A 26,057-nucleotide genomic window follows, 5' to 3' on the forward strand; every position below is an offset into this window, starting at 1 on the left:
GTAAATAATTTTAAAATGACCCATTTAATTTTAGCATGTGAATTTTAATAAATGTAACCACATAAATAAACATCCACATTTCTCAAGGTATAAAAACAATAAAAATGTTAATTCTGTGGATTACAGCTTTAAAATTATATCCTGTGCTGAGCTATATAACATACGACTATGGATATAGTAGATATTTTCTGCACCTATAATAACCCCCATGAAGGTACTTATCAGTGATTGTTTTCTCACAGATTTTTATTTTTCTAGTTCTTTCCAAAAAGGAAAATTCAAAGGCAACAGGATTGATGTTTCAGGTTTTCCCAGCAGTTGTAAACCCTGGGTGTGTGTTACAAATACTGGGGAGTGTCTAAAAACTAGTGATATCTGGGTTCTACCCCAGACCAATTCATTCAGAATCTCTGGAGTAGATCCCATTCACCTGAATGTTTTAGAAATTCCCCAGGGAAATCGAACATGCAACCAAAATTGAGACCTGCCAAGTCTGTGGCCAAGAAAAAGAACAAGTAAAAAAATGTTGAAAAGTTAATGCAAAGTACTACATTTAAGTTTGCAACTATATCCTCAGAGACGGGTGAGAGTCCTTTCTTTGGCCCAGTGCTGGATTTCTGCTTGTCCAAATGTGAGGTAAAAAACCAGGCCAAACATGTTGACAGCAGCAGCTAGGAAAAATACATTCCTCCAACCAGACACAGAATCCTGGAGGCAAAAAAACCAAAAACACCAAAAATCAGAATTATTAGTTTCAGAGTTGCTTCTCCATCAGTTCTAGAAAGCCTCCATTTTGTATATTACAACATTGATCATAAGAATCTAGGGAATGATACGCAATAACTACTTAACACCTTGAATTCTCAAAGAAAGTTTGGTGAAACTGTTGGAAACAAGAGGATGCTAAAAAGCACACTGGGTTCTGACTTGGAATGAATTTTTCTTTAAGCGCCCTCAAATCAACCTATACTAATATTTTTCTAGAAATCTGGATCTAGAGTCTTGAAAATATTGTATTACTCATTTAAATTATGCCTAAAATAACAGCTTGAAGATCGTCACTCTTCTGTTTTTGGCTGTTGACATCAATCGCAATAACCCCCTGAATGGACACCTCAATATGACGTGAGTCATATTTGGTCTGACTGTATGAGTCTCCTCTTGAAACCCTTGTAAGTCTTAGTTTATTTCTGGCATTATAGTCACAGTGGATTCCTAGCAATTTGGTAAAAAAGTAACCTGAAAATAGGTCACCTAGAGATGTATTAAAATGACTTTTTTGTTTTTGTTTTTGGTAAGCTGACTCATGCCTGTCCTGCCATCCCAGCCTGGTTCTGCCTTTCCATCTTCCCTACCAGCCCATACTTGGTACTGAGCAAGCCTCATGGGCCATCCTCCCTGCTTTGTCTCACAGCCATTCATTTAACCCATGATTTAAACTCTCTTTAAGCTGGTCTTGGGACCCTTTGTGTTTCTGTTTCATAATTTTTTTAGAAATTTGGATTAATATGAACAGACTCTTTATAACTTTCCCCTTTTGCTCCTGTGACTTCATCTCTTATCCTTGACATGTATCATTCACTCTAGTCATAAGAGCTGTTTCATTCTTTTTTTCCTCTAGGAAGTCACATGTGCTATTTTCTCTGTCTGAACTGCTCATTTTTATCAATCGAACAGCTGTTCATTTTTTAGAAATTCAGCTTATACTTCTCTTTCCCTAGGAAATCTGACTTACCAGGGTCTGACTTAGAGTCCCCTACAAACAGAATAATTGTGCTGATATCGATGTTGATTTTCCCCATCACATCACATAGTCCTTGAGAACTGGGGCCCAGCTGTGAATCCCCAGTGCCTAAAACAATACCTGCCACTTGCAGACGTTCAATAAACTGGCCCCACCTGACTGATAAGGAATCCGGTGGCAGTGGAAGAGATGATTCCTGCAATGAGCCCAAATCCCCTTGAGATTCCCATGAGGAAACTTGCATATCTGTGGAGAGATGATTTTAGATGATTTTATATAGAAAGCTGCCTATGTCTTTTCAGTAACTCAACACTAATGCAGTTTAGCTCTAATAGCAAAGTCATTTAGACTACTTCAGATTTTTTGTTCACTTCAACACAGCTCAGGCAATATCAGTTTGCAAATCCTGAAATCACTTATCTTTACCAACTCAACATCCAACTTTTTGGGACCGCATGGACTGTAGCCCACCAGGCTCCTCTGTCCATGGGATTTCCCAGGCAAGAATATTACAGTGGGTTGCCATTTCCTACTCCAGGGGATCTTCCCAACCCAGGGATTGAACCTGAGTCTCCTTCTCTCCTGCATTGGCATGTGAATTCTTTACCACTGTACCACCTGGGAAGCCACAACACCAGCTCAACAACTAGGAAGCAATTTTATCTCCCAGAAGCCCAGATTCCCACCCCAGTATCTTAGTATGGCAGACAGATGGAGCAGTGGACGAGACAACAGATTCTGGAGAGATGGCTTGGGTCCAAATCCTGACTTTGCCTTTGCATGACCTCAGGCATGTCACTTAACTTTCTTGTGCCTCTATCATCTATCTCTCTTATAAAGTGAAGATACCAATAAGGCATGTAATTGTGCAGATCAGATGTGTTGATATATGAGAGTGAAAGTGAAAGTCACTCAGTTGTGTCAGAGTCTTCATAACCCCATGGACTATACAGTCCATGGAATTCTCCAGGCCAGAATACTGGAGTGGGTAGCCTTTCCCTTCTCCAGGGTATCTTCCCAACCCAGGGATAGAATGCAGGTCTCCCACATTGCGGATGGATTCTTTACCAGCTGAGCCACAAGGGAAGTCCAAGAATACTGGAGTGGGTAGCCTATCCCTTCTCCAGCAGATCTTCTCAACCCAGGAATTGAACAGGGGTCTCCTGCATTGCAGGCAGATTCTTTACCAACTGAGCTATCAAGGGGGTTGATGTGTGAGAAGGGTTTGGCTCATGGCAAGCATATACATATATATATATATATATATATATATATATATATATATATAGCAGATAATATCATCAAACACTATGGAAGCTTTTCCAAAACACATATGCATGGGTCCTTTCCTAGAACACACAGTCTCAAGTGGGGAACCTAGGGAAGTTTTTCACCTAAATGTTATCAGCCAAGATTGGGCACCATTGTTCTAAAAATGCCTTAAGTCATGGCCACATACTGACATTTCTGGCTATTTGTTAGTATCCTGCCATCAATTTGTGCATGTCAACAACAACAAAGAGTTACAAAAAGACCGAGTCTAAACCTCCAGAAAAGCCTGGAGAAGGGGACAAACAGGTAATGATCTTACCGGGGGGCAACATCTAAGGTGTTGATGATGAATCCAGAATCACACAGGTTACTGGTCCCAGGAATAAGTATCAGCAAAATAATGGTTGTTGTGTAACTGGAAGCCACAAAAGGGAGGGCCACAGCACACAGTGATGGAAGGAGGAGCCCTGAGCAATGGGGACACACTGTCAGGAACCTCTGACCATGTGTGGAAAAGGGATTTGTTAACTGAGTTTTGCCTAGACTTACCTAAGGATGAAAAGAGTTTTCGGACAGTGATTAATCTAAGAAGATTCCTGGACAGGAGGAAATCTGCCAACTGACCTCCAAGAATTGTACAACTTGCAGCAGCAATAAAAGGCAGGGAGGACAGAACCCCACTCTGAAGGAAGGAAATGTATAGAGTGAGTAGTTATAAGGGTACATATGACACCAGATTTTATCAGTGACACAGACCAACCATTAGCCCACCCTCCTGACACTCTGAGTTGTTTTAAAGAAATTAGCATCATTTTCTATAAGAAGAACACTGTCTCAGGTAAGACAGCCAGCACTTGCATTATACTGGTCTCCAGAGAAGAGCACAATTCATTTCTAAAGGAAATTGAAGCATCAGCTAGCATGGCAACCTTGCATGGTGGTTAAGAACACAGATACTGCAGTAGCTCAATCACTGAGTAACTGTGTAATCCAGGGAAGTCTTCTCTATGTGTCCTCATTTATACACCTGTGCAATATCATTACAAAACCTCTCAATCATTGTGAGGGTTAAAAGAGTGATTATATGCAAATCCAAAATGTAGTAGGTGGCAAAGAACTATTTCTCCTCTTACCATTAATATGTTCATAGAAGTACAGGAAGCATACTCACGTCTCTGATGTTGACACGGAGCACAGAACTGATATACGTTGGTAGGTATGTTATGATTATGGTGCATAACCAGAAATGGCTGAAAAATCCCGTGAAAATGGCCCAAAGTGGTAGGCATCTGACCATAGACTTTATGGGGACAGATCGTCTAGGAGAACTGGACTGAAAGGAAACATCTAATCAACACGGGTATTAGAACAGGTCAGAGGGTGCCTTTCCTGAGAGCCCCACACCCTACCCTGGAGGTCTCTGCATGGTCCACAAGTGGAGGGTTGCACGGTACCTGTTGAGCCAGTGAAGACACGATGTGTTCCTTTTCCCTGATGCTTATGCATGGGTGATGCAAAGGGTCATCGTAAATCACTGTGAACCACAGGAGACAGCAGACACAGCCAATGCTACCTGGGAAGCCGGGACCCAGTTAGTTTTCAGGTAGATTTGTGAGCTGGGGGAAAGGAGTTTCCTCTGAAGTAGCATATCTCCCACCAAAACACACTTGTTAATTCATGGTTATTTCACCATAAGGACCTAAATTTTACCATTTTCCATTTCAACCCATCTACAAATCTCCTTTAGAATGCCGTTTGACAATGTCAGAGCCCTCTGGAGAAAGCAGGAGCATGACATACCTTTGCATAGCTGATTAATTACTCTTCAGACTCCAATGGATGCATAAAATTGGTGTGGCAAGGAAAAGTTTCCAACACATTTGCAAAAGATAGTGTTATCATATTCAAATGATATATCCATTATGGATTTTGAGAAAAATATTTCTTAACAGTACCTGATTAACATACGTGGACCAACATGACTTGGGAGTAACATCATTAATGAGAAAGTCATCCTAGCCAGAACCATATTGCTGCTGCAACTGCTGCTAAGTCACTTCAGTCGTGTCCGACTCTGTGTGACCCCATAGACGGCAGCGCACCAGGATCCCCTGCCCCTGGGATTCTCCAGGCAAGAACACTGGAGTGGGTTTCCATTTCCTTCTCTAATTCATGAAAGTGAAAAGTGAAAGGGAAGTCGCTCAGTTGTGTTCGACTCTTAGCGACCCCATGGACTGCAGCCTACCAGGCTCCTTCATTCATGGGATTTTCCAGGCAAGAGTACTGGAGTGGGTTGCCATTGCCTTCTCCGAGAACCCTATTGAACGATACCAATTAGTTGAAACAAAAAAATAGAAACTTGGTCTCATTGCTGAGATTTGTCATTTGAAAAGATTCTATTTTAAAGACTCTGTGGATTAATGTTCTTTAAATTCCCCCAATTACTGGATTTATCCAGGATTTTATTTGTAAAGCTATAGGTTAGGCACTGTGATAGTACCAAAGTGATGAAAAATTATGGAATAGATTTCTTGCCTCAATCATCTCACAGACTAGTGGAGAGGAAAAGGGGAAATAAATAATTACATGCCAACACAGCCTAGAAAAGAAATTATCAGTAACCATCACAGAGGACAGAAAGACTTAATCTGATGGGATAAGACTTGGAAATCCTCATATGGAAGGGGACACTTAATTTGAACTTTGCAAGATTCACCTGGTAGAGAATAGGTTAAGGGTACCTTGGCAGAAATAATTATAGCAAAATATGAAGACAAATTGAAAATGTGCTTTACCAGCTTTGACATCTTAACCATATACGGCAATTAAACATGACATTTCAGATGTGGTGGCAGAGATTCTAAGAAGCCTGGGGTGAGTGTGTTAAGGCTGTACTCTTGATTTCTCAGAAGTCAGCACCATAAAGATGCATTTTCTCTCAAATGGGAAGAATATGGGTCATGGGTGATGTAAGCATGAAAACAAATGCCTGGGAAGTGGAGATGTTAGGATTTAAGAGAAAGTGACTCACCAAAAATGTAGAAGATAAAAGGCCAGCCCAAGGCCTGGGAGATTAGTCCCCCAACACAGAGAATGATGAAGGACCCAAATGATGCCCCTGAAGAGAAGAGGGATTAAAAAAAAAACAAACTGATGAAAATAGCAATGGTTGAATGACTTCCCTAGATGTTATCCCAACAGTGAGGTGGCAGATTTAGAATTACTGGATAATGAGAAACTTTATTCTAGCTCACAGATCTCCCCCAGTAAAGTCATGGAAAATAATTAGAATTAATAAATCATAGTGATATGCCAACTGAAGCTTCAGTGGCTCCTTTAACACCAATGTGACCAAATCCAAATCCCACTTGTCATAGAAACTCTCTGTAAACATAGCCCGCAATATTTATTTATAACTAGAGTTACATTCTGGCAGGGGCAATATGAGATTGACAACAGAAAAGGAAAGTCTTACAAAAACTAATGACCTCAAGGAGATTTCAGCCCAGTGAATATGAATAAAATTCACTATTAAAGTGTAATACACTGTAGACCTTCGAGTCTGAACATATTTTTCAGAGACTCACAATAAGAAATGTATTTTGCATGGCAACACAGTATATACACAAATACAAACACACACACTTCAAACAGGAATTTCATGAATCAATAGTTGGCCTTACTGTGTGAAATTCACTCCAAAATTTTCTACTTTATTCTATTCAATTTTATTTTAAAACACTGGTTTTGACCTACTAAATTGATTTTATGACCACTTTAATGGGTCCCAATATGAAATTTTGGGGAAAAATGTGAAATATAAATATGATAGTAAAACTATAATTTTCTACGAAAGTATAAGGAGAAATGAGGAGACATGAGGAGAAAATTAAAATTGATGATAAAATCAACAAATTGTTTACACACCCTAAGCAGTAGGGTGGATGGAATTTTTGTAGAAAAAGAGAGACTTTAAGTGCATTTAGTATGTAGTATGACCTGAGCCTTGCTTACAGAGGAATACTGAGTGGGAAGGCAGGAGGAGACCATATGGTAAAGCATCTTTCAGTTCAGTTCAGTCGCTCAGTCGTGTCCGACTCTTTGCGACCCCATGAACCGCAGCACTTTATACCCGTGTTATAACATCTTTATCTGTGAGATGGAGGAATACATTGAAGAGTCCCAGGCAAATTAGCAAAAATGCCCCACCTATGCTTTAAGGAGATAACTTGACTTGATGGAAAGGGAGGTTTGAAGGAAGCAAAGAGGAGAAAGACCAACTGGGAATATTCACAGTTAGAAGACATGATAACTACACTGGAAGGAGCCAGAATACAGGAGGGTTGTTTTTGTAATAAAAATCTGCAGGATGGAGCCACGCATTGGACCGGGAGTGAGAGGCTTTATGACCCTCAGTTCGTTCTTCAAGTATAAGGCAAAGAGCAATGATGAAGTTAGTCCTTAGTATGATTACACACTCAGAAGGGCACTGTAGTGTGGTGATCCAGAGTGTGCACTCTGGGACCAAACTGCTAGGGCTTAAACCTCAATTCTACCACCTGCTGGCTATTTGCCTCTGGGTAATTTAGCTCGTCTTTGCATACTTTAATTCCCTGCTGTGTAAAATGAGAGTTTAAAATAGTTATCACAGGGTTGTTGTGACTATTAGCTTAGAAGAGTAAAGAGCTCAGAAAACTGCACTCTTTAAACTTTACTTTCAAGCGTGATTTATCTCTTTACCACTGATAATCTTAATTCTCATTTTATATCTTTGCTAACATGGTGTTTATACAGTTACTTGATTTTTTCCACTTATACAAACTCTTAAAGTTCTAAACTTTTCCCTACAATGCTTTCCTGATTGCCCTCACAATGCTCACAGTGGTCTTTTCTGTCTGAAGTCTTTGTGACTTTATAGCACAGGTATATTTATCTTATTTGTTGTGTGACTGTCTTACATTGTTGAATTTTTTTTAAAGTACTTTTCTCCCTGTCCTCCAAACCAACCTAGGCATAGAAGGAAAGATGTGGTACGGTGAAGCAGATTACAAAGTTGTGATCCATACATGCATCCTTACCTGATCCCGCAATGCTGGTGAGCTTGCTTCGTTCAAGTGGAGGAGCCCATTTTGCCCAAATTGTAAACTGACCTGTCCATGCCATACCCTGAAATGACAATTAGTAAGACTCGATCTCCAGTAGAATTCAGGAACCTGTATCCCACACAGAATGAGAAAGTAACTGGTTACCTGAGCCATGCCCTGGACTGTCCGAATCACAATAACCAGAATCACTCCAAAGTCAGCAGTCAGTGGTGTAAAGAGGGTGAGAAGGGAGGAGATCAGCAAACCAGCACCAAGCATCTGTTTTGCTCCAAATATCCCTGCTAAATAGCCGCTTGGGATCAGAGTTAGTATTATCCCGTAGTTGATGGAGCTAAAGATGATACCCTGAGTTTCTGGACTCCATTCATATACAGAGACCTGGGGTTGGGGTAGGGGTAGGGGGGAAGGAAAATTCTTTACTAAGAATTTATTTTATAAAAAATCTAATTTATAGCCAGAGCTGCTTGTGCTCAGTTGTGTCTGACTCTTTGTGACTTCATGGACTGTAGCCTGCCAGTCTCCTTTGTCCATGGGATTTCCCAGGCAAGAACACTGAAGCAGTTGCCATTTTCTACTCCAGGGGATCTTCCTGACTCAGGGATCAAATTTGTGTCTCCTGTGCCTTCTGCACTGGCAGGCAGATTTTTTACCATTGTGCCACCTGGATTCTGGCCTGCCTATATAATATTACTTTTGGTTTTTCTCCATTTTTTACTAAACTTAAATATTCCAGCTTTTCCAAACAACCCATTATATTCCTAAACTGTTTCTCTTAGATGGAGACAAAATAGAGTAAATGAAGAGGAAAAGTGATAAAGAAATGATTATATAGGTAGTTGATAGGAAGATATAAATGAAATATAGTGAAAGATCTCCTTTTAACTATTTTGGTTCTAGTAAATAATTTGGGTGACATGCTGATTCTCATTTCAAAAAATTTCAAAATACATCTTTACTGAATGCTTATCAAAATCAGTCCCTAAAGTCAAATTTAAGAATCATGGTCTATCCTAGCAGAACTGACTTCCTAAAACACATATTACACATTAATAAGACCACATTTCTCTTCTGATATAACCCAATAAATAATTTTTGGTAGCCACTAGATAGATACGTGGCACCATGGTATAAATTGAAGAGCCCCAAAACATAAAATACAAAATATAAAATAACTATAAATAAAGCAAGATACATGATTCATGTCCAAATTCAAGCCTGAGGATGAATAGCAGTAAAATAGGAACTTTGAAAAGACGGAAGAACAATTTGGGAAGGTCCCAGTAAGGAAGAAGTACTTAAACCATTCTTTGTAGAATAACTATGATTTGTATAAAGAGAAATAGGAAAACTCATTGTCATTGAAGAAATACAGCAGAAGTGGACTTGTAGCATTTGCAATGATACACAATGATTAGAAACTAACTGGGACTCTGACTTGCTCAGAGCAAAGACTGTTCCTGAGCCACTGACAGCAGATATGAGTGTGCTGAGAAGCGGGCCAGGTTCTGGAGAAGTGCAGCATTTCAAGAGAGGAGTTGGCAACTTGAAGGAATCCTGGATTCTTATGCACAGGAGTGTGAATGTGTAGAATGAATAATGGAAGAAAGATTCGAGGCAGAGAGGTCATTATAAATAAGCTGGCTCCAAGGTAACAAAATCATAAAATTAGAGGATGCTTTTACTGTACATTTAGAAATGTACAGTAAATGATAGTTTGAAGGAAAACATTTAAATGGGGTATAATGATTATTCTCATAGAAATATAAGATGAACAGGTGATATTTTATTTAACTAATTGGCTAATGAGGAATTGGTAAGATGATACAACTGGTCCAAAGGAGAATTCAAGGAACCACATACTTATAAGCAGGAAGTAATGCTGAAATACATGTTAAATATATAGCAAAACTGACTTATTCAACTGAAAGGCAAGTGGAGGAGAGTATCAATTGATTTTCTGCAAGACAAAATTCATTTTCAGAGCTATGGGCAAGAATCATTTTATTACTGTTAATATATAGAACTTAGAGTTGTAAAATGGCTCAAGGATAATAAAAGGTACAGAGAACTGCTTAGAATCCGGCAGAAAGATGTACTGAGACAGTGCCTAGTTTTTCACTGAAGATATCCAGTAATCTGTTCCTTTCTAGAAGCATCCGCAACTTTTTCCAATAGTCACACCCCCAACCTTGTAATCATAACTCAGTGAAAGACTAATCACAGAGGTAAGCAATATCTTAGAGAAAAATAATTCCAGACATTTTTAGTTTGTTATTGATAATTCATGTTCTGTATGCCACAGAATCAAGATTCAAGTCCTCTTTTCAAACTGGATTTTCCCTCTCAATAAAGAGCCTTGTTCTTTACTATACTTACTTCTGCTGTCTTAAAGTCCCTGATGGATCTGTTGGAGTGATTGAAGGTGAATGCAAGAGGTCTTTCTGTGGAGGTATTGAGTAAACCAGGCTGCTGAGTGCTATTCACCATGGCAATGATTGCAATGCTCAGACTCACACGCTGGGTTATCATGGTAAAGTTTGAGAAGTGCATGATGAAAGCCAGTCCATAGCGCAATGAACAGAATTCAGGACCTAGAGAATAACAGATATCTGCAGTGAGTGCCTTTTTCCACTTCTCCCACTGCTAAATTTGAGAAAACTTCAGATGATATTATGCAGTCTCACCATTTTTTCTCACTCAAATAACCATGACTATAACCCTCTTTTGACATAATCTTTAGTTGATTTCAAGATAATAAATCAGAGATCTTACAATCAAGTAAGATCCTTTTTCAGAGGATTCTTACAATCAAGTAAGGCCTTCTTCAGAGGCCTGGGTAGCACATGAAAATACAGGACAAACTAAATGAAGGTATTTATGTCACAGTGTTCCAAAATAAAGTGAATGGGGAAGATAAGGAAGAGTCAGTCACAGAACCTGAGTCTCCCAGCCTCGTCTGGGATTTCATCCATTTTGTATAATCATTTACCATAAAGCTTGAAAGTTTATACATAGAGAGCTGCTTTGAATTAAGCAAATCATATACCCAAGGGTTCTCTTTTAAAATACCTGAGAGATAGTGCATAAACGAGCACATCCACTAATTCCTCAGTGTAATTTTCACTTGGAAATATTTTTGAGGTATGTCACTAAACTCTGCCTTCACATACATTCAGCTTTAAAAAAACTAATATGGGGAACCATTTTTACTGTTTGTAGGTGATATGGCACCAGACAAGTTGTCCTATTAGAAGAGCAACACATTTTTAAAGTCTCCACATAGTGGAACAATGGACCAATATTGAAAGGGTTTCCATGTGAACCCCAATGTTCATTGCAGCACTGTTTATAATAGCCAGGACATGGAAGCAACTTAGATGTCTATCAGCAGATGAATGGATAAGAAAGCTGTGGTACATATACACAATGGAGTATTACTCAGCCATTAAAAAGAATACATTTGAATCAGTTCTAATGAGGTGGATGAAACTGGAGCCAATTATACAGAGTGAAGTAAGCCAGAAAGAAAAGCACCAATACAGTATACTAATACATATATATGGAATTTAGAAAGATGGTAACGATAACCCTGTATGCGAGACAGCAAAAGACACACAGATGTATAGAACAGTCTTTTGGACTCTGTGGGAGAGAGAGAGGGTGGGATGATTTGGAAGAATGGCATTGAAACATGTATAATATCATATAAGAAACGAATTGCCAGTCTAGGTTCGATGCAGGATCCAGGATACTTGGGGCTGGTGCACTGGGATGACCCAGAGAGATGGTATGGGGAGGGGGGAGAGAGGGGGGTTCAGGATTGGGACCACGTGTACACCAGTGGAGGATTCATGTTGATGTATGGCAAAACCAATACAGTATTGTAAAGTAAAATAAAGTAAAATAAAATAAATAAAAATAAAAAATAAATAAATAAAAATAAAAATAAATAAATAAAAATAATAAATAAATAAAAATAATAAATAAAAAATAAAAATAAAAAATAAAAATAAAAATTTTAAAAAAAGAAAGATTAAAAGTTTTCTCTGCATACTTGGGGAACTGGGACTAAAGAGAAATATAAAGAAAACTTGTGAAGAAACAGATAAAATATACTGGAAGAAAGCTTTTTTTTTTTTTTTTTTGGCCATTAAAAATGGGTTGCCTGCAAAAGAATTATTTCCCTATTAATGGAGGTTTCCACACTCAGAGGAAATAGCTCCTGGGCAAGGATGTTACAGCAGGAATTCATACACAGGTGAGGGGGTTTGTTTAAAATGACCTTTTCAGGACTCATTTCATTCCTTATGTCCAAGGATTTATTGATCATTTGACCTAATTTCTCATAGATAACTCAGTGCTCCCTAAGGAAAAGGCAATAGGTAACAGGATGAGAGGCTGGAGCTGGTCCAATATTACACTGAGACAGTCTTCACAGTGAGGAGGCTTGATGGAAAAAGGAGGAGAAAGGAGAGCAAGGTTGTGTAAAGAACACTGGAAATAAGCTTCTACTTTTCCATAAGTAGGCTGAGAATAAGAGATGTGGCTTTACTTTTCCTGGTGGAAGGCTTCTCATCCATTTGGCTCCTCTGGGAAATGGTACCACACTTTGTGGTGGAGATTCCCTCTGCCCTGAATCTCTTTTACCACGACAGGCTTTTATCTATGGGGAAGAACAACAATCCAAAACAAGACACACAAACAATTTTTTCATGTTAATGCTGCCTTTTCCCAGCATCAATGAAAATTGTGACCCAACACAGCTGTATGATTTACATTTTGCAGTACACTTCCTTATTGTCATGCTTACAGAGGACTTGATTTTTATAAGAAAATCTGACTGTGAGTTCCAGCTAAATGATTTAGAGCTAGTCATTTAAATTACCTAACTAGCCATTTCCTGTCCAATAAAAATAAGTCTCATTTCTGAGTGGTGCTGCAAGAATTGAATGAGAAAATTGCAAACCACAGAGAACCATGCAAAGGTAAGAAGTATTATGGCTTGAGGCAGGTCAGAAGACATGAAAGCTAATTTAAGCTCAAGAGCTGGAGGAGGAAAGCTCCAGCTACCACGTTTCTGTTCTTTCTGTAAAAACAGAATAACATTCACTCAATGGTGTCTTCTTTGAACATGAAGAATGACATTGTGTAACAGATATATATTACTGTAATATGTAACACCTTAAAATGCGTGTTCTTATCTTTGCTAACATAGTTGGGACACTTTGCTGGGCTGAAAAGTTCTTCAAATCACCTGTAAAATCATATTGAATGAGGGCTTTCTACTACAATTACAAATAAATTCAGCTATTTGACAGGCAAAGAGAATTCATGACTTCAAATTGGACCCATTTAATTTGATACTTATACACTGATCTTCAGGGGATTCATACATTTTTTTCTTTTCCAAACAATCCTTATTCTAAGGACATTATCAGTTTTGCAGCCTTTCCTAAACTGAAGCATCCATGACCTCACAAACACATGTATCATACTTACATTGCATCATTCAAAGCTTTGCATTCTTTCTGAACATAAATTTAACAAGACTTATCTGCATCCTTAAGAATATTCATAATCTATGCCCATAGGATGAAAAAATGATAATAAAAGAGACAGATGAATAATTTTGTCCAAAAACATTGTTTGTAGTATTAGTTATTACAGCATAATATTGGAGACAAATTAACCTAAGCATAAGAGTTTAATGAATCAACTTTAATAGATTCTTGCACTGGACTTTACTTAAAAAATGTCTTTGAACATATTGCATAACATTAAGGAAATGCCTGTACTCTAGTGTACAAAGCAGGCACTATGCCTGTGTTGGTATATGCACACCCAAAGAGAGAGAAACAAATGTACACAAGTAACAGCAATGGCCTTTTCAGGGTTACAGAACACACCATGGTCACGTTATGATTTTCCATATTTACCAAGTGGTTTTTCAAACAATTCAGTTCAGTTCAGTTGTGTCTGACTCTTTGTGACCACATGGACTGCAGCACGCCAGGCCTCCCTGTCCATCACCACCTCCTGCAAACTCATGTCCATTGTGTCAGTGAGGCCATCCAACCATCTCATCCTCTGTTGTCCCCTTCTCCTCCTGCCTTCAAGCTTTCCCAGCATCAGGGTTTTTTCCAAGGAGTCAGATCTTTGAATCATGTGGCCAAAGTATTGGAGTTTCAGCCTCAGCATCAGTCCTTCCAATGAATATTCAGGACTGATTTTCTTTAGAATGAACTGGTTGGATCTCCTTGCAGTTCAAGGGACTCTCAAGAGTCTTCTCCAACATCATAGTTCAAAAGCAGCAATTCTTCAGCACTCAGCTTTCTTTATAGTGCAACTCTCACATCCATACATGACTACTGGAAAAACCATAGCTTTGACTAGAAGGACATTTGTCAGCCAAGTAATATCTCTGCTTTTTAATATGCTGTCTAGGTTGGTCATAGCCTTTCTTCCAAGGAGCAAGCATCTTTTAATTTTATGGCTGCAGTCACCATCTGCAGTGATTTTGGAGCCCTAAAAAATAAAGTCTGTCACTGTTTCCACTGTTTCCCCATCTATTTGCCATGAAGTGATGGGACTGGATGCCATTATCTTAGTTTTTTGAATGTTGAGTTTAAAGCCAGCTTTTTCACTCTCCTCTTTCACTTTTATCAAGAGGCTCTTTAATTCCTCTTTGTTTTCTGCCACAAGGGTGGTGTTATCTGCATATCTGAGGCTACTGATATTTCTTCTGGCAATCTTGATTGCAGCTTGTGCTTCACCCACCCTGGCATTTTGCACGATGTACTCTGTACATAAGTTAAATAAACAGGGTGACAATATACAGCCTTGACGTACTCCTTTCCCAATTTGGAATCAGTCCATTGCTCCATATCTGGTTCTAACTGTTGCTTCTTGACTTGCATACAGATTTCTCAGAAAGCAGGTAAAGTGGTCTGGTATTCCCATCTCTTTAAGAATGTTCCAGTTTGTTGTGATCCACATAGTCAAGAACTTTGGCGTAGTCAATAAAGCAGAAGTAGATGTTTTAATAGAACTCTCTTGCTTTTTCAATGATCCAATGTGTGTTGGCAATTTGATCTCTGGTTCCTCTGCCTTTTCTAAAATCAGCTTGAACATCTGGAAGTTCATAATTCACGTATTGTTGAAGTCTAGCTTGGAGAATTTTGAGCATTATTTTACTAGCGTGTGAGATAAATACAATTGTGTGGTAGTTTGAGGATTCTTTGGCATTGCCTATCTCTGGGATTGGAATGAAAACTGACCTTTTCCAGTTCTGTGGCCACTGCTGAGTTTTCCAAATTTGCTGGCATATTGAGTGCAGCACTTTCACAGCATCATCTTTTAGGACTTGAAATAGCTCAACTGGAATTCCATCACCTCCACTAGCTTTGTTCGTAGTGATGCTTCCTAAGGCCACTTGACTTCGCATTCCAGGATGTCTGGCTCTAGGTGAGTGATCACACAATCATGGTTATCTGGATCATGAAGATCCTTTTTGTATAGTTCTTCTGTGTATTCTTGTCACCTCTTCTTAATATCTTCTGCTTCTGTTAGGCCTGTACTGTTTCTGTCCTTTATTGTGCCCATCTTTGCATGAAATATTCCCTTGTTATCTCTAATTTTCTTGTAGAGTCTCTAGGCTTTCCCATTCTATTGTTTTCCTCTATTTCTTTGAATTGATCACTGAGGAAGGCTTTCTTATCTCTCGTTGCTATTCTTTGGAACTCTGCATTCAGACTGGTATATTTTTCCTTTTCTCCTTTGCCTTTCACTTCTCTCCTTTTCACAGCTATTTTTAAGGCCTCCTCAGACAACCATTTTTGCCTTTTTTAATTTCTTTTTCTTGGAGATGGTCTTGATCACTGCCTCCTGTACAATGTCATGAACTTCTGTCCATAGTTTTTCAGGTACTCTGTCTATCACATTTAAGTCCTTGAATCTATTTATCTTTTCCACTGTATAATCGTAAGGGATCTCATTATAAACAATTAGTAGTTACTTATTTTACACTCAGAAAAAGCTAAGGTGTCTTTGAAAGAACAATGATGAGGCTTCATACAGCATAGTCAAGATACTTTTCTGCTTGCCAAATGTCTCTAAAGTTCTGAGAACGAGATCACTCCATTTAAGTTTTAAAATTTTCTTTTTCTGTTATAAGAGACAAAGTAGATGGCCAATTGCTAACAAGAGAACATCGGCACCAGGAAATATGTTGGCTTTTGCTCTGTTTTGGAAGGCTTTCCAGTTCTACTGACATCTGGATGACATCAGGAATTCAGTTCAGGACTCAACACTCAGATCCCAGCTGAAGAAACTGGAGTGGCCACCTGATTGACCTGGAGTTTGGACTCTTTTCTATTTGATCTCTGTTGTTATGTAAGAGTCCAAGACTTGGCTGAAGGCAAGTTTTTAACTGTATGTGCAGCTACAAGTACTTATACTTAAAGTTTTCTCATCAACCACTCCAACCAGTCTTACAAACATAGAACTCTAGAGCTGAAAGAGATTCAAAGAGTCTCTAACCTAAATGTTTGTTTTATTTATTTTTAATAAGAAGACTGATGTATAGAAAGTTTGAAAAATTGCTTCAAGTCAGAGTTTACTGAGTCAGTACCAGGTCTCCTGATGCCCAGACTGCTGCTTTTTTTTATACCTGTTAATACAACTTCCTCTTTATGTTCACATTTTAAGCACAAGTTTATTCATGTCAATGTATGGCAAAACCAATACAGTATTGTAAAGTAAAATAAAGTAAAAATAAAAATAAAATAAAATAAAAAAGAAAGTTCACCTAAAAAAAAAAATAAAAAAAAAATGCAATAGGGTAGTTTCATTGTAAGGTATTCTAGACAGAACTTTATGTAATTTTAAGTTGTTTTTAAAATTGAAATATAGTTGATTTATAATATTATAATAGTTTCAGGTGTATAACATAGAGATTCAGTATTTTTGCAGATTATCCTCCATTCTAGGTTATTACAAGATAATGGCTGTAATTCCCTGTGCTCTACAGTATATCCTTCTTGCTTGTCTTTGCTTTTAAATTAAGTTTTAATCATTTATTCCAGAAGGAAATTTGCTGATGGAAATACTTTAAGGTTGAGTTTCAAATATTTAAAGAAATAAAGAAGACTACTCTTTCTTGCTTTTTTGGTTAGTGAAATTATAACACAAACCTATGACTTCAGTTGTCTTTCCCTTCCATCTGCTGCCATCCCTACCATAGCTGTCAGGGTTTCAAATGCTATTCTAAATTTTGCCTCAACAGTTAACTTCTGTTGTTAATTTCCCTGCTTCCTGGTATGAGACAAATACAGAAATCAGGCAGACATCCCAAACCATTTTAAACGAGGATCCTTCTGTGACATAGTAATGGAACCTATTTTTCTAAAATAATCACAGAAGCATATAAAAGTATGGGATCTGTGAATTGGCATAACTGATATCACTGAAAGACAGTGGAATGATTTTTAGCCTAATCATAAACATTGTCAAGGGTGTTCCTACTTACGAGTGACATTTCTAAGAAATAGTGACTCCTACTGTTAAAAGTTGCAAATAGGCATAGAAAAATTGAATTAAAATTAAGTTAAAGGAAAATTCTATACTTTAAAAATAACTTCATAACACAAAACAGAGTTGTATCTAGTATAAAATTAGTAATATAGACAGATGATTTAGGCATCAGCAAAAGATAAGATTTTTTTCTTCTTTTATTGGTAGTCTAGAACTCACTATTTTGTTATCATTTTGTTTCTATTGCCATTAGATTTCCCTTAATACTGAGCCTGTCTTGCATCATCTCTATTAGCCGAGTCCCTTAGTTTACTCAGAGTAAATGTTACATGTGGTTGAAAGAGCAGGAACCTGCAGTTCAAAGGGTATCCAAGGACCAAGTTTTCCTCTGTCATTCAGTCTTGAGTAAACAAACCAGAGCAGATTTTATAAGATCCCAGAATTTTCACTGTTTCATAGGAAAATGGGGATAATGTTATTTCACTGAACTGTTGAGAATGAAAACAAAACAATGCGACATGCCTTCTCAATGTAAAATATTATACACTGCAAAATGTTATTGATATTAACAACAGGAATAATAGCAGTCACAAGATTGGCACTTGTGCCCTCTCAGATTAGTAAATACAGGTTTATAGTAAATGAAATATCCTTCTATAAAAATGCTTTTGATTGATTGCTAAATTGGTCTTAAATGCTTCCCTTTAGAGCTGGGTTCTTCTGGACTAGAATCTAGAAGGTGGAGGAGAAAGGGATGTATCTTGCTACAAACATCAGATAACATGCAGAGAAGCAATTTCTCCCATGTTAGTAAAACTGAGACCTCTTTTTACCACTTATTTACCTTTCTGAAAGATTGGCAGTTCGAGAATAAAGTTATTTATTTCAGTAGATCCTTTACATCATGCTGTTAATTCATATGTGTATAATCATGAGGAAAAAAATGTGTATCAAGCACTAATAGTGGGTAATCTTAGAAGGCAGGATTATATCAAAATTAAGGTGCAACTGGGGCCCTGCCCACAGGGAACTCAGCTCCATTTGTAAAAGATGACACAGGAGTGCCTGAGCACCTTTCCTCCAAGCAATGACCACAGGCTATGCCTATATGAGTCCATCTATGCTATGGAATTGGGAATTTCCCTGGGTAGGTTGGGAGAGGGCACCTTCCGTGGGTCTTTGCCCCTGGCTTCCCATCATAGCACTGACAGGTACCAACCACAATCTCTGTGGACATCTTTCCTCAGTTGCACAATGAAGGCCACAAACCAGGTGATCTCCACAAGTATACAAGTTTTCTTGCCTCAACCTTATTCACAACTTTGTTCATATTCTCCTATTTCTGAGAGACAATTTCAACTATATACAGAAATCTGAAAAGGCTAATGAGTCACAGTTGCTGCTGCTGCTAAGTCGCTTCAGTCATGTCCGACCGACTTTGTGCGATCCCATAGATGGCAGCCCACCAGGCTCCCCTGTCCCTGGGATTCTCCAGGCAAGAATACTGGAATGGGTTGCCATTTCCTTCTCCAATGCATGAAAGTGAAAAGTGAAAGTGAAGTCGCTAAGTCGTTCTGACTCCTAGCAACCCCATGGACTGCAGCCTACCAGGCTCCTCTGTCCATGGCGTTTTCCAGGCAAGAGTACTGGAGTGGGTTGCCATTGTCTTCTCCATGAGTCACAGTCCCCAACCCCAAACCTTGTTAGTTCTGATCCAGTATGTTATTCTGCAGCCAAAGCCTGTCTGACTCATCAAGGTGTTGCAGTAAATACTCACGGAATCCTTGGAGAAGTGACCATTGTCCACAGAGTCCGTTGGCACTGGTGGCCTCTCAAGTCTTGCTCTAGGATCTTGATTGAATCGATTGCATTTTTTTTAGAAAGTCTCTTCTTCATTTTGAAACCAGGAACCATTCCCAGAGGGAGATCCCTTATGCTGCTGACAGTGCTCTGACTTCCCCTCAAACTGTTCCCTCGCTTTAACAGATCTCTGATTAGTAATTATCTTCCAACCCAAAAAGAAGAAATGCACTTACCTTCACCATTAAACCAGTATTGTAAGCCCTAGACTATAAGGCTACCTTTAAGAAAGAAGGCATTTTCATCCCTTCTTCCTTTTCAAATAATTCCACAATTCCACAAGGATAAATATGTGTCACATGGCAGACAGACTGAATCAGGTTTAGCCGTACATTCTCAGAGCAGAGAGCCTGAGGTTGGCTTTGCTGCTTAATTTTTAACTTCATTTTCAAGTTCTCACTGATAAAATGAGTATCTCAAAAGATGACACCATGTTTTTCTGCTTTGAACTCTTCAGACAGCCGACAAAGTCAACAAGGCTTTTTTCCTGAAAGGAAGGCAGCATGGCATGGAAGAAAGAGCAGGGCTCCTGGAACTGGAGAGATGAGATTAACCCCTTCTTCACTTCCTAGTATATTCTGTGGCCTTGGACAAGTAATTTAACTTTTCTGTATTGGTTTCTGCTTTAGTAAAAGCTTCCCTGGTGGTTCAGTGGCAAAGAATCCACTTGCCGATGCATGAGACTCAGGTTCGATCCCTGGGTTGGGAAGATCCCCTGGAGAAGAAAATGGCAACCCACTCAAATAGTCTTGCCTGGGAAATCCTATGGACAGAGGAGCCTGGCAGGCTAGAGTCCAAGGGGTCGCCAAGAGTCAGACATGACTTAGTGACTAAACAACAACAATCTCAGTAAAGCAAGGGTTACTGGGCAAATAAAATTAAATACATATGCTAACCAGTAGTAGGTCCTCACATGGCAACTCACGCCAGTATTTTTGCCTGGAGAATCCCCATGGATGGACAAGCCTGGAGGGCTACAGTCCATAGAGTCACACAGAGTGGACATGAATGAAGTGACTTAGCATGCAGGCATGCACGCAGTAGGCCCTCAATAAGTGAGATATTCTCCCATTAAAGAGTGCTGTTAAATCAGCTAGGGGCTTCCCAGGTGGTTCAGCGGAAAATAATCTAACTGCCAATTCAGGAGACACGGGTTCGATCCCTCAGTTGGGTAGATCCCCTGGAGAAGGAAATGGCAACCCACTCCAGTATTATTGCCTGGAGAACTCTAAACAGAGGAGGCTACAGTCCACACAGTTGCAAAGAGTCAGACACAACTGAGCACATACGCACACAAATCAGCTAGGCTTTCCTTAAGCATTTGGTGTCCACAGCTTAATAAATGTGAACTTTGGCTACTCTGACATCTCACTACAAAGTTACCCTGCATCTATCCTTCCTGCTTCTTATCTGTGCTCTTTCTACTCCAGTCTCTGCTTGACTCGTAGTACTTGTACTTGGGTTTTTATTTATTTATTGACCACAAGGCATGTGAGATCTTATTTCCCCAACCAGAGGCCAAACCTGTGCCCCTTACACTGGAAGCATGGAGTCTTAACAACTGGACCATCAGGGAAGTCCCTGCACTTGTGTTTTATTTGAGGTTCTTAAATTTTGGACTGTAGTTGCTACTGGGTATTTCCAGTTAGACTCTCAGCCCTTATAAAATGAGGTGAAGTCCTGCTGTTTCTGCCTTTATTAGCTTCGGACTGCCTTATTGAGTTTACTTGTCCCAGTTAATCTCTCCATACTCCCCCAAGGAGCCAACTGGGGCTAGCACTTTAGCTTAGCTACTTGGTTCCTCTGTATTAGTGTTCTATTGTTGCTGTAGTCAATTATCACAAACTTACTGACTTATTAATTACACAACACAGATTTATTCTTGCAATTCTAGAGGTCAGAAGTGCAAAATGGGTTTCACTGGGCCAAAACTCAAGATATCATCAGGGCCACATTCTTCTTGGAGGCTTTAGGGGAGAATCTTTTTTTCTTTTTTTTTTAACCTTTTGTGGCTTTTCATGTCATCTGGCTTCCTTGGCTCATGGCTGCTTCCTCCATCTTTAAAGGCAGCAGCATAACATCTTCAAATCTTTCTACCTCTGACCTCCTACCTCCCTCTTTATAAGGAAACTTGTATCGATAATTATATTGGGCTCACTTGAAAAATACTGGATTATCTTCAGGTCTCAAAACCCTTAATCGCATATGCAGAGTCCCCTTTACCACACAAGTTAACATATTCGCAGTTTCCAGGGATTAGGATGTGAAAATCTTCAGATGCCATTACTCAGCCTACCACAGTCTACTTTTCAAAAGTATATAAGTAGCTGCTGCTGCTGCTAAGTCACTTCAGTCGTGTCCGACTCTGTGCAACCCCATAGACGGAAGCCCATGAAGAATTAAAACAACAGTACCTTCTTTCCTGCAGCTGTAAAGCATGACCTGGTAGCAGCCCTTGTGGAAAAAGTATTTGAGACTGGATCTGCCAAAAAAGGACTAAATATGGTAAGGAAGGAGTGTTCAACAATGTCCAGTGCCACAGTAAGATTAAAAATATATTTTTCAAGCTTCATATTTTGTTTAAATTTAATCCTATAGTTGGATTTTGAAAGCTCCCTGAAGGAATCTTGTGTATTTTGAGAACTGGTATATCCATAGCTCTTGGTACAGTATCTGGTCTACAGTATATGTTTAATAGACATTAATTGAAAAGCAGAGACATTACTTTGCCAACAAAGGTCCGTCTAGTCAAGGCTATGGTTTTTCCAGTGGTCATGTATGGATGTGACAGTTGGACTGTGAAGAAAGCTGAGTGCCCAAGAATTGATGCTATTGAGCTGTAGTGTTGGAAAAGACTCTCGAGAGTCCCTTGGACTGCAAGGAGATCCAACCAGTCCATTCTAAAGGAGATCATCCCTGGGTATTCTTTGGAAGGAATGATGCTAAAGCTGAATGAAACTCCAGTACTTTGGCCTCCAGTACTCTTCACCTCATGCGAAGAGTTGACTCATTGGAAAAGACTCTGATGCTGGGAGGGATTATGGGGAGGAGGAAAAGGGGATGATAGAGGATGAGATGGCTGGATGGCATCACCAACTTGATGGACGTGAGTTTGAGTGAACTCCGGGAGTTGGTGATGGACAGGGAGGCCTGGTGTGCTGCAATTCATGGGGTCGCAAAGAGTTGGACACGACTGAGCGACTGAACTGAACTGAATTCACTGAACAGATGAATTCTTGAGTCACATTTGCCATTAAAAATCAAGACTTCTGCAGCTGGTTCAAACTCCTTAGCCCCCATCTTGATTTTTACATAACAAAGTGTAAATCAGCTCAGTGAGCACCATAATAAGTACCTACAACTTATTTATAAATATCAAGAGTAGTGTAGCAGAAAATATCAGAATCTTAAAAAGTTAAGTCTCTTTGGCCTGGCATTACCGACTGTTTCTAGTCAGAGAAGTTCAATTCCACACTGTTTTCTGAGAATTTATATGTTCCGGACAGGATGCTAGCTTCCAAGAATATCAGTTTGTTTAAGACCAGAATCAGACTACACACAAAGACAGACAACCGGGATGAAAAGTAATAAAAACCAATACATGTGTCCACAAAGGGCTTCCCTGGTGACTTAGGGAATGCAAGAGACACAGGTTTGATCCCTGACCAGAGAAGATCCTACAGGCCGTGGAACAAATAAGCCCGAGCACAACTACTGAGCCTGTGCTGCAGGGCTGGGAAACCGCAACCACTGAAGCCCGTATGCGGAAACTACTGGAGCCCTCTTGCTCTAGAGCTCATGCTCCGCAACAAGGGAAGCCACCACAGTAAGCCTGCGCGCCACAACTAGAGAGTAGCCCCCACTCTCTACAACCAGAGAAAACCCAAGCGGCCCCGAAGACCCAGCACAGCCCAAAATAAAAATAAATAAATAAAATTATATTTTTTAAAAGTGTGCACAAAGCACTAGGAGACAACAAATAAGGACCCCTGTCAACACAAGGGTGTCAGAGGAAGGCCTCCTGGAGGAGGTAGTCTGTGGTTCGTCCTCACGAGTGGTGTGAAAGATCCAGGAATAATATAGAGGAAGGATCTTCCAGAAAGAACAAGGTCATAGAGATGTGGTGAGGTGAATTAGAATTGTTTAACATCACTGGGGATTAAAGTACACAGGCATGAAGGAAATTTGGTCAACTAACTGGAAACATGACAAACATTAAAAAAAAATCAATTGCTTTCGACCCCATGGACTGCAGCCTACTAGGCTCCTCTGTCCATGGGATTTTCCAGGCAAGAGTACTGGAGTGGGGTGCCATTGCCTTCTCCATAGCAGCAGCAGCAGCAGCAGAAATAACTAGCCAAGAATAGAAATTGAAAGAGACTTTTAATATTCCATAGTAATAAAAACTCTAAATTTTTAAGGAATTATTTGAACACGGACAGTATGATTCAAAGGAGGAAAACAATAAAATTGTACTAAAAGACATAAAACAAGATCTGGCTAAATGGCACTATATACTATATGATTGGGTAGGAGAACTTAATATCATAAATATATTAATCCTCTGTGAATTAATAGACAGATTTCAGTAAAAATCCAACTAGAAGAAGAAAAGATGGAAGGACAAACTGGAAATAGCCTAAATGCATATCAGTGGGACTAACAGAATACACTGTGATGCAGCCTTATCATAGAAAATTAAGCAACAGCTTAAAAGAATGAGTTGCATCTGTATCATTTGACCCGGAAGCTTTTGAACAATGTCATGCAATTTTAAATGAGTAAAGCAAATGTAGAACACATAGAAAGGGATTCACTTTTTCTAAATTTTTTATTTATCCAATTTCTAATTTATTTATCCAAGAAAACTCTCTGAGTATTTTTGTATGAGATTCTATGAGCCAGACCAGACTGTTAACTTTGGTTATCTGGTTTGGGTAACCAGTGAGATGCTAAAAGAAACCTGTAACACTAAACAAAACGGTGACTAAAAAAAAAAAGCAACAGTTATAGTCGATGCATATAGAACTGTGTGTGTGTGTGAATATATATATGCACACATTTGTCTGTGTGTATGTACATGTACACACATTTATGTGTTCAATATGTATGGTTTTCTTTGTCTTTCTGTTCTGTGTTCTGAACAAATCTCTTAAAAAATTTTCTTCCACTGTCCTAAAATACCACTTCTTAAATTTAACATGCATATGAATTACACAGGGAACTTATTAAACTGTTAAATACCTCAGTGAGTCTGGAGTGGGCCTGAGGTTTAGCATTTATATCAGGCTTCCAGATGATACCAGTTCCCATGCTGGCCCATTGCTACTTTGTCAGTCGCTCAGTCATGTCTGATTCTTTGTGAGCTCATGGATTGTTGCCCACTAGACTTCTTTATGTAGAAAGAAATGCTCTTATACTCTTCCACTGTATTTCATCTATAATTTATTGCAAGAATAATAGTCAAAAATTTATTAGCAATAAAGTTTCTTTTTTCAATACCCATAGTTTCCCTAGGAATCCTAAGTTTTAAAAATAGTCAACCTTTCTTATTTAATTTCTACGTATTTCAGTTTCATAATTTCCTGGTGATTTTAATTAAAAGGTAATATTTCATTTATTTCCTTAAGCAGTCCAAACATAGTTATCGTTGTCTGACTTTGAAATTATTTTCTCTTAAAGTAAATTCATGTTCCATTTGTTGAGTCTGACTCCTCTCTTTTAGGTCTATAATCTTAAATTTTGAAATTTTGGTGTGCAAATCAAAAGACAGTGTTTTTATTTATGTCTCCTTCTCAATCTCTCTCTTCCCTCCTGCGTCTCCCTCAGGGCTAAGCTTAAGCTATGTTGCCTTCATCTGCATTTTAAGGTTCCTGTTCCAGAACCACTCCAGGTCTTGCCCTAGCATTCTAAGTTTCCTGCCCTATGAACAGTATTCTGATTATCTCAAATCTGGTCTCTGATCCTGTGGGCAGCTTGACTGAGGTCCCAGTCATCAGCCTTAGTCTGTGTTTGCCCCCCTGCCCCCCTCAGGACTCTATCTTTCTAAGGGCTATAGCCCTGAATGTCATCAGTCAAAGATTGATCTGCCGCCTATTTCATCATGTGTTAGACTCTAAGATGACCTTGGTGATCCCTGTCTCCTCGTGTTCCTTGAGTGTGAGTGACCTGGGATTTGCTTCCAACCAACAGAATATGGCACAGGTGACGGGATTTCATTTCCATGAGTGTATTATGTTATATGCTATATTATCCTCCATCTTGTAACATGTTTGCTCTCTTTCTCTTTTGTTGGCTTAGAGGAAGCAGGTGGTTATATTAGGAAACCCCTACAAAGGCAGAAACTAGGAGACTATTGGAGCTGAGGCAGCCTCCACAAAGAAATTTAAACCTTCAATTCTTCATCTACAAGGATTTTTGTTGGATTTTTGCCAATAACTCAAGGGAGCTTGGAAGTAGATATCTCCCCCATTATACTTCTGACGAGAGTTTAGGTTTATCCGACACCTGAACTGTAGCCAGGTGAGACCCTGAAGCAGAGAACC

The 26,057-nt window shown here is 39.1% G+C and overlaps 1 protein-coding gene across 3 annotated transcripts; it reads right to left on the bottom strand.

Moving 5' to 3' along the window:
- Positions 88-19,836, bottom strand: SLC17A2 (solute carrier family 17 member 2). 3 transcript variants are annotated; one of them, XM_018039313.1, is made up of 12 exons: positions 19,689-19,836; positions 12,674-12,784; positions 10,498-10,712; positions 8,266-8,499; positions 8,095-8,182; positions 6,048-6,134; positions 4,471-4,589; positions 4,188-4,349; positions 3,566-3,698; positions 3,336-3,483; positions 1,900-1,990; positions 88-708 (listed from the first exon to the last, which is right to left on the bottom strand). In XM_018039313.1, the coding sequence occupies exons 2-12, from the start codon at positions 12,699-12,701 to the stop codon at positions 574-576; spliced, it is 1,440 nt and encodes a 479-aa protein (XP_017894802.1). In that variant the 5' UTR covers positions 12,702-12,784; positions 19,689-19,836; the 3' UTR covers positions 88-573. The 3 variants fall into 3 exon arrangements, with proteins under 3 accessions (XP_017894802.1, XP_017894803.1, XP_017894804.1); XM_018039314.1 differs by lacking the exon at positions 19,689-19,836 and adding an exon at positions 19,430-19,682; XM_018039315.1 differs by lacking the exon at positions 3,336-3,483 and having other exon boundaries at positions 581-708.

Source organism: Capra hircus, chromosome 23 (assembly GCF_001704415.2).
Source record: "Capra hircus breed San Clemente chromosome 23, ASM170441v1, whole genome shotgun sequence".
NCBI lineage: Eukaryota > Metazoa > Chordata > Mammalia > Artiodactyla > Bovidae > Capra > Capra hircus.

Excerpts from the sequence above, each read along its gene's own strand:
- SLC17A2 (XM_018039313.1), bottom strand. The coding sequence starts at position 12,701 with ATGGATGAGAAGCCTTCCACCAGGAAAA. Across the intron at positions 4,590-6,047 it reads TTTTATCTTCTACATTTTTG|GTAGCATTGGCTGTGTCTGC; the intron begins GTGAGTCACTTT and ends CCGGCTTCCCAG. Across the intron at positions 3,484-3,565 it reads AAAACTCTTTTCATCCTTAG|GGCTCCTCCTTCCATCACTG; the intron begins GTAAGTCTAGGC and ends CCCATTGCTCAG.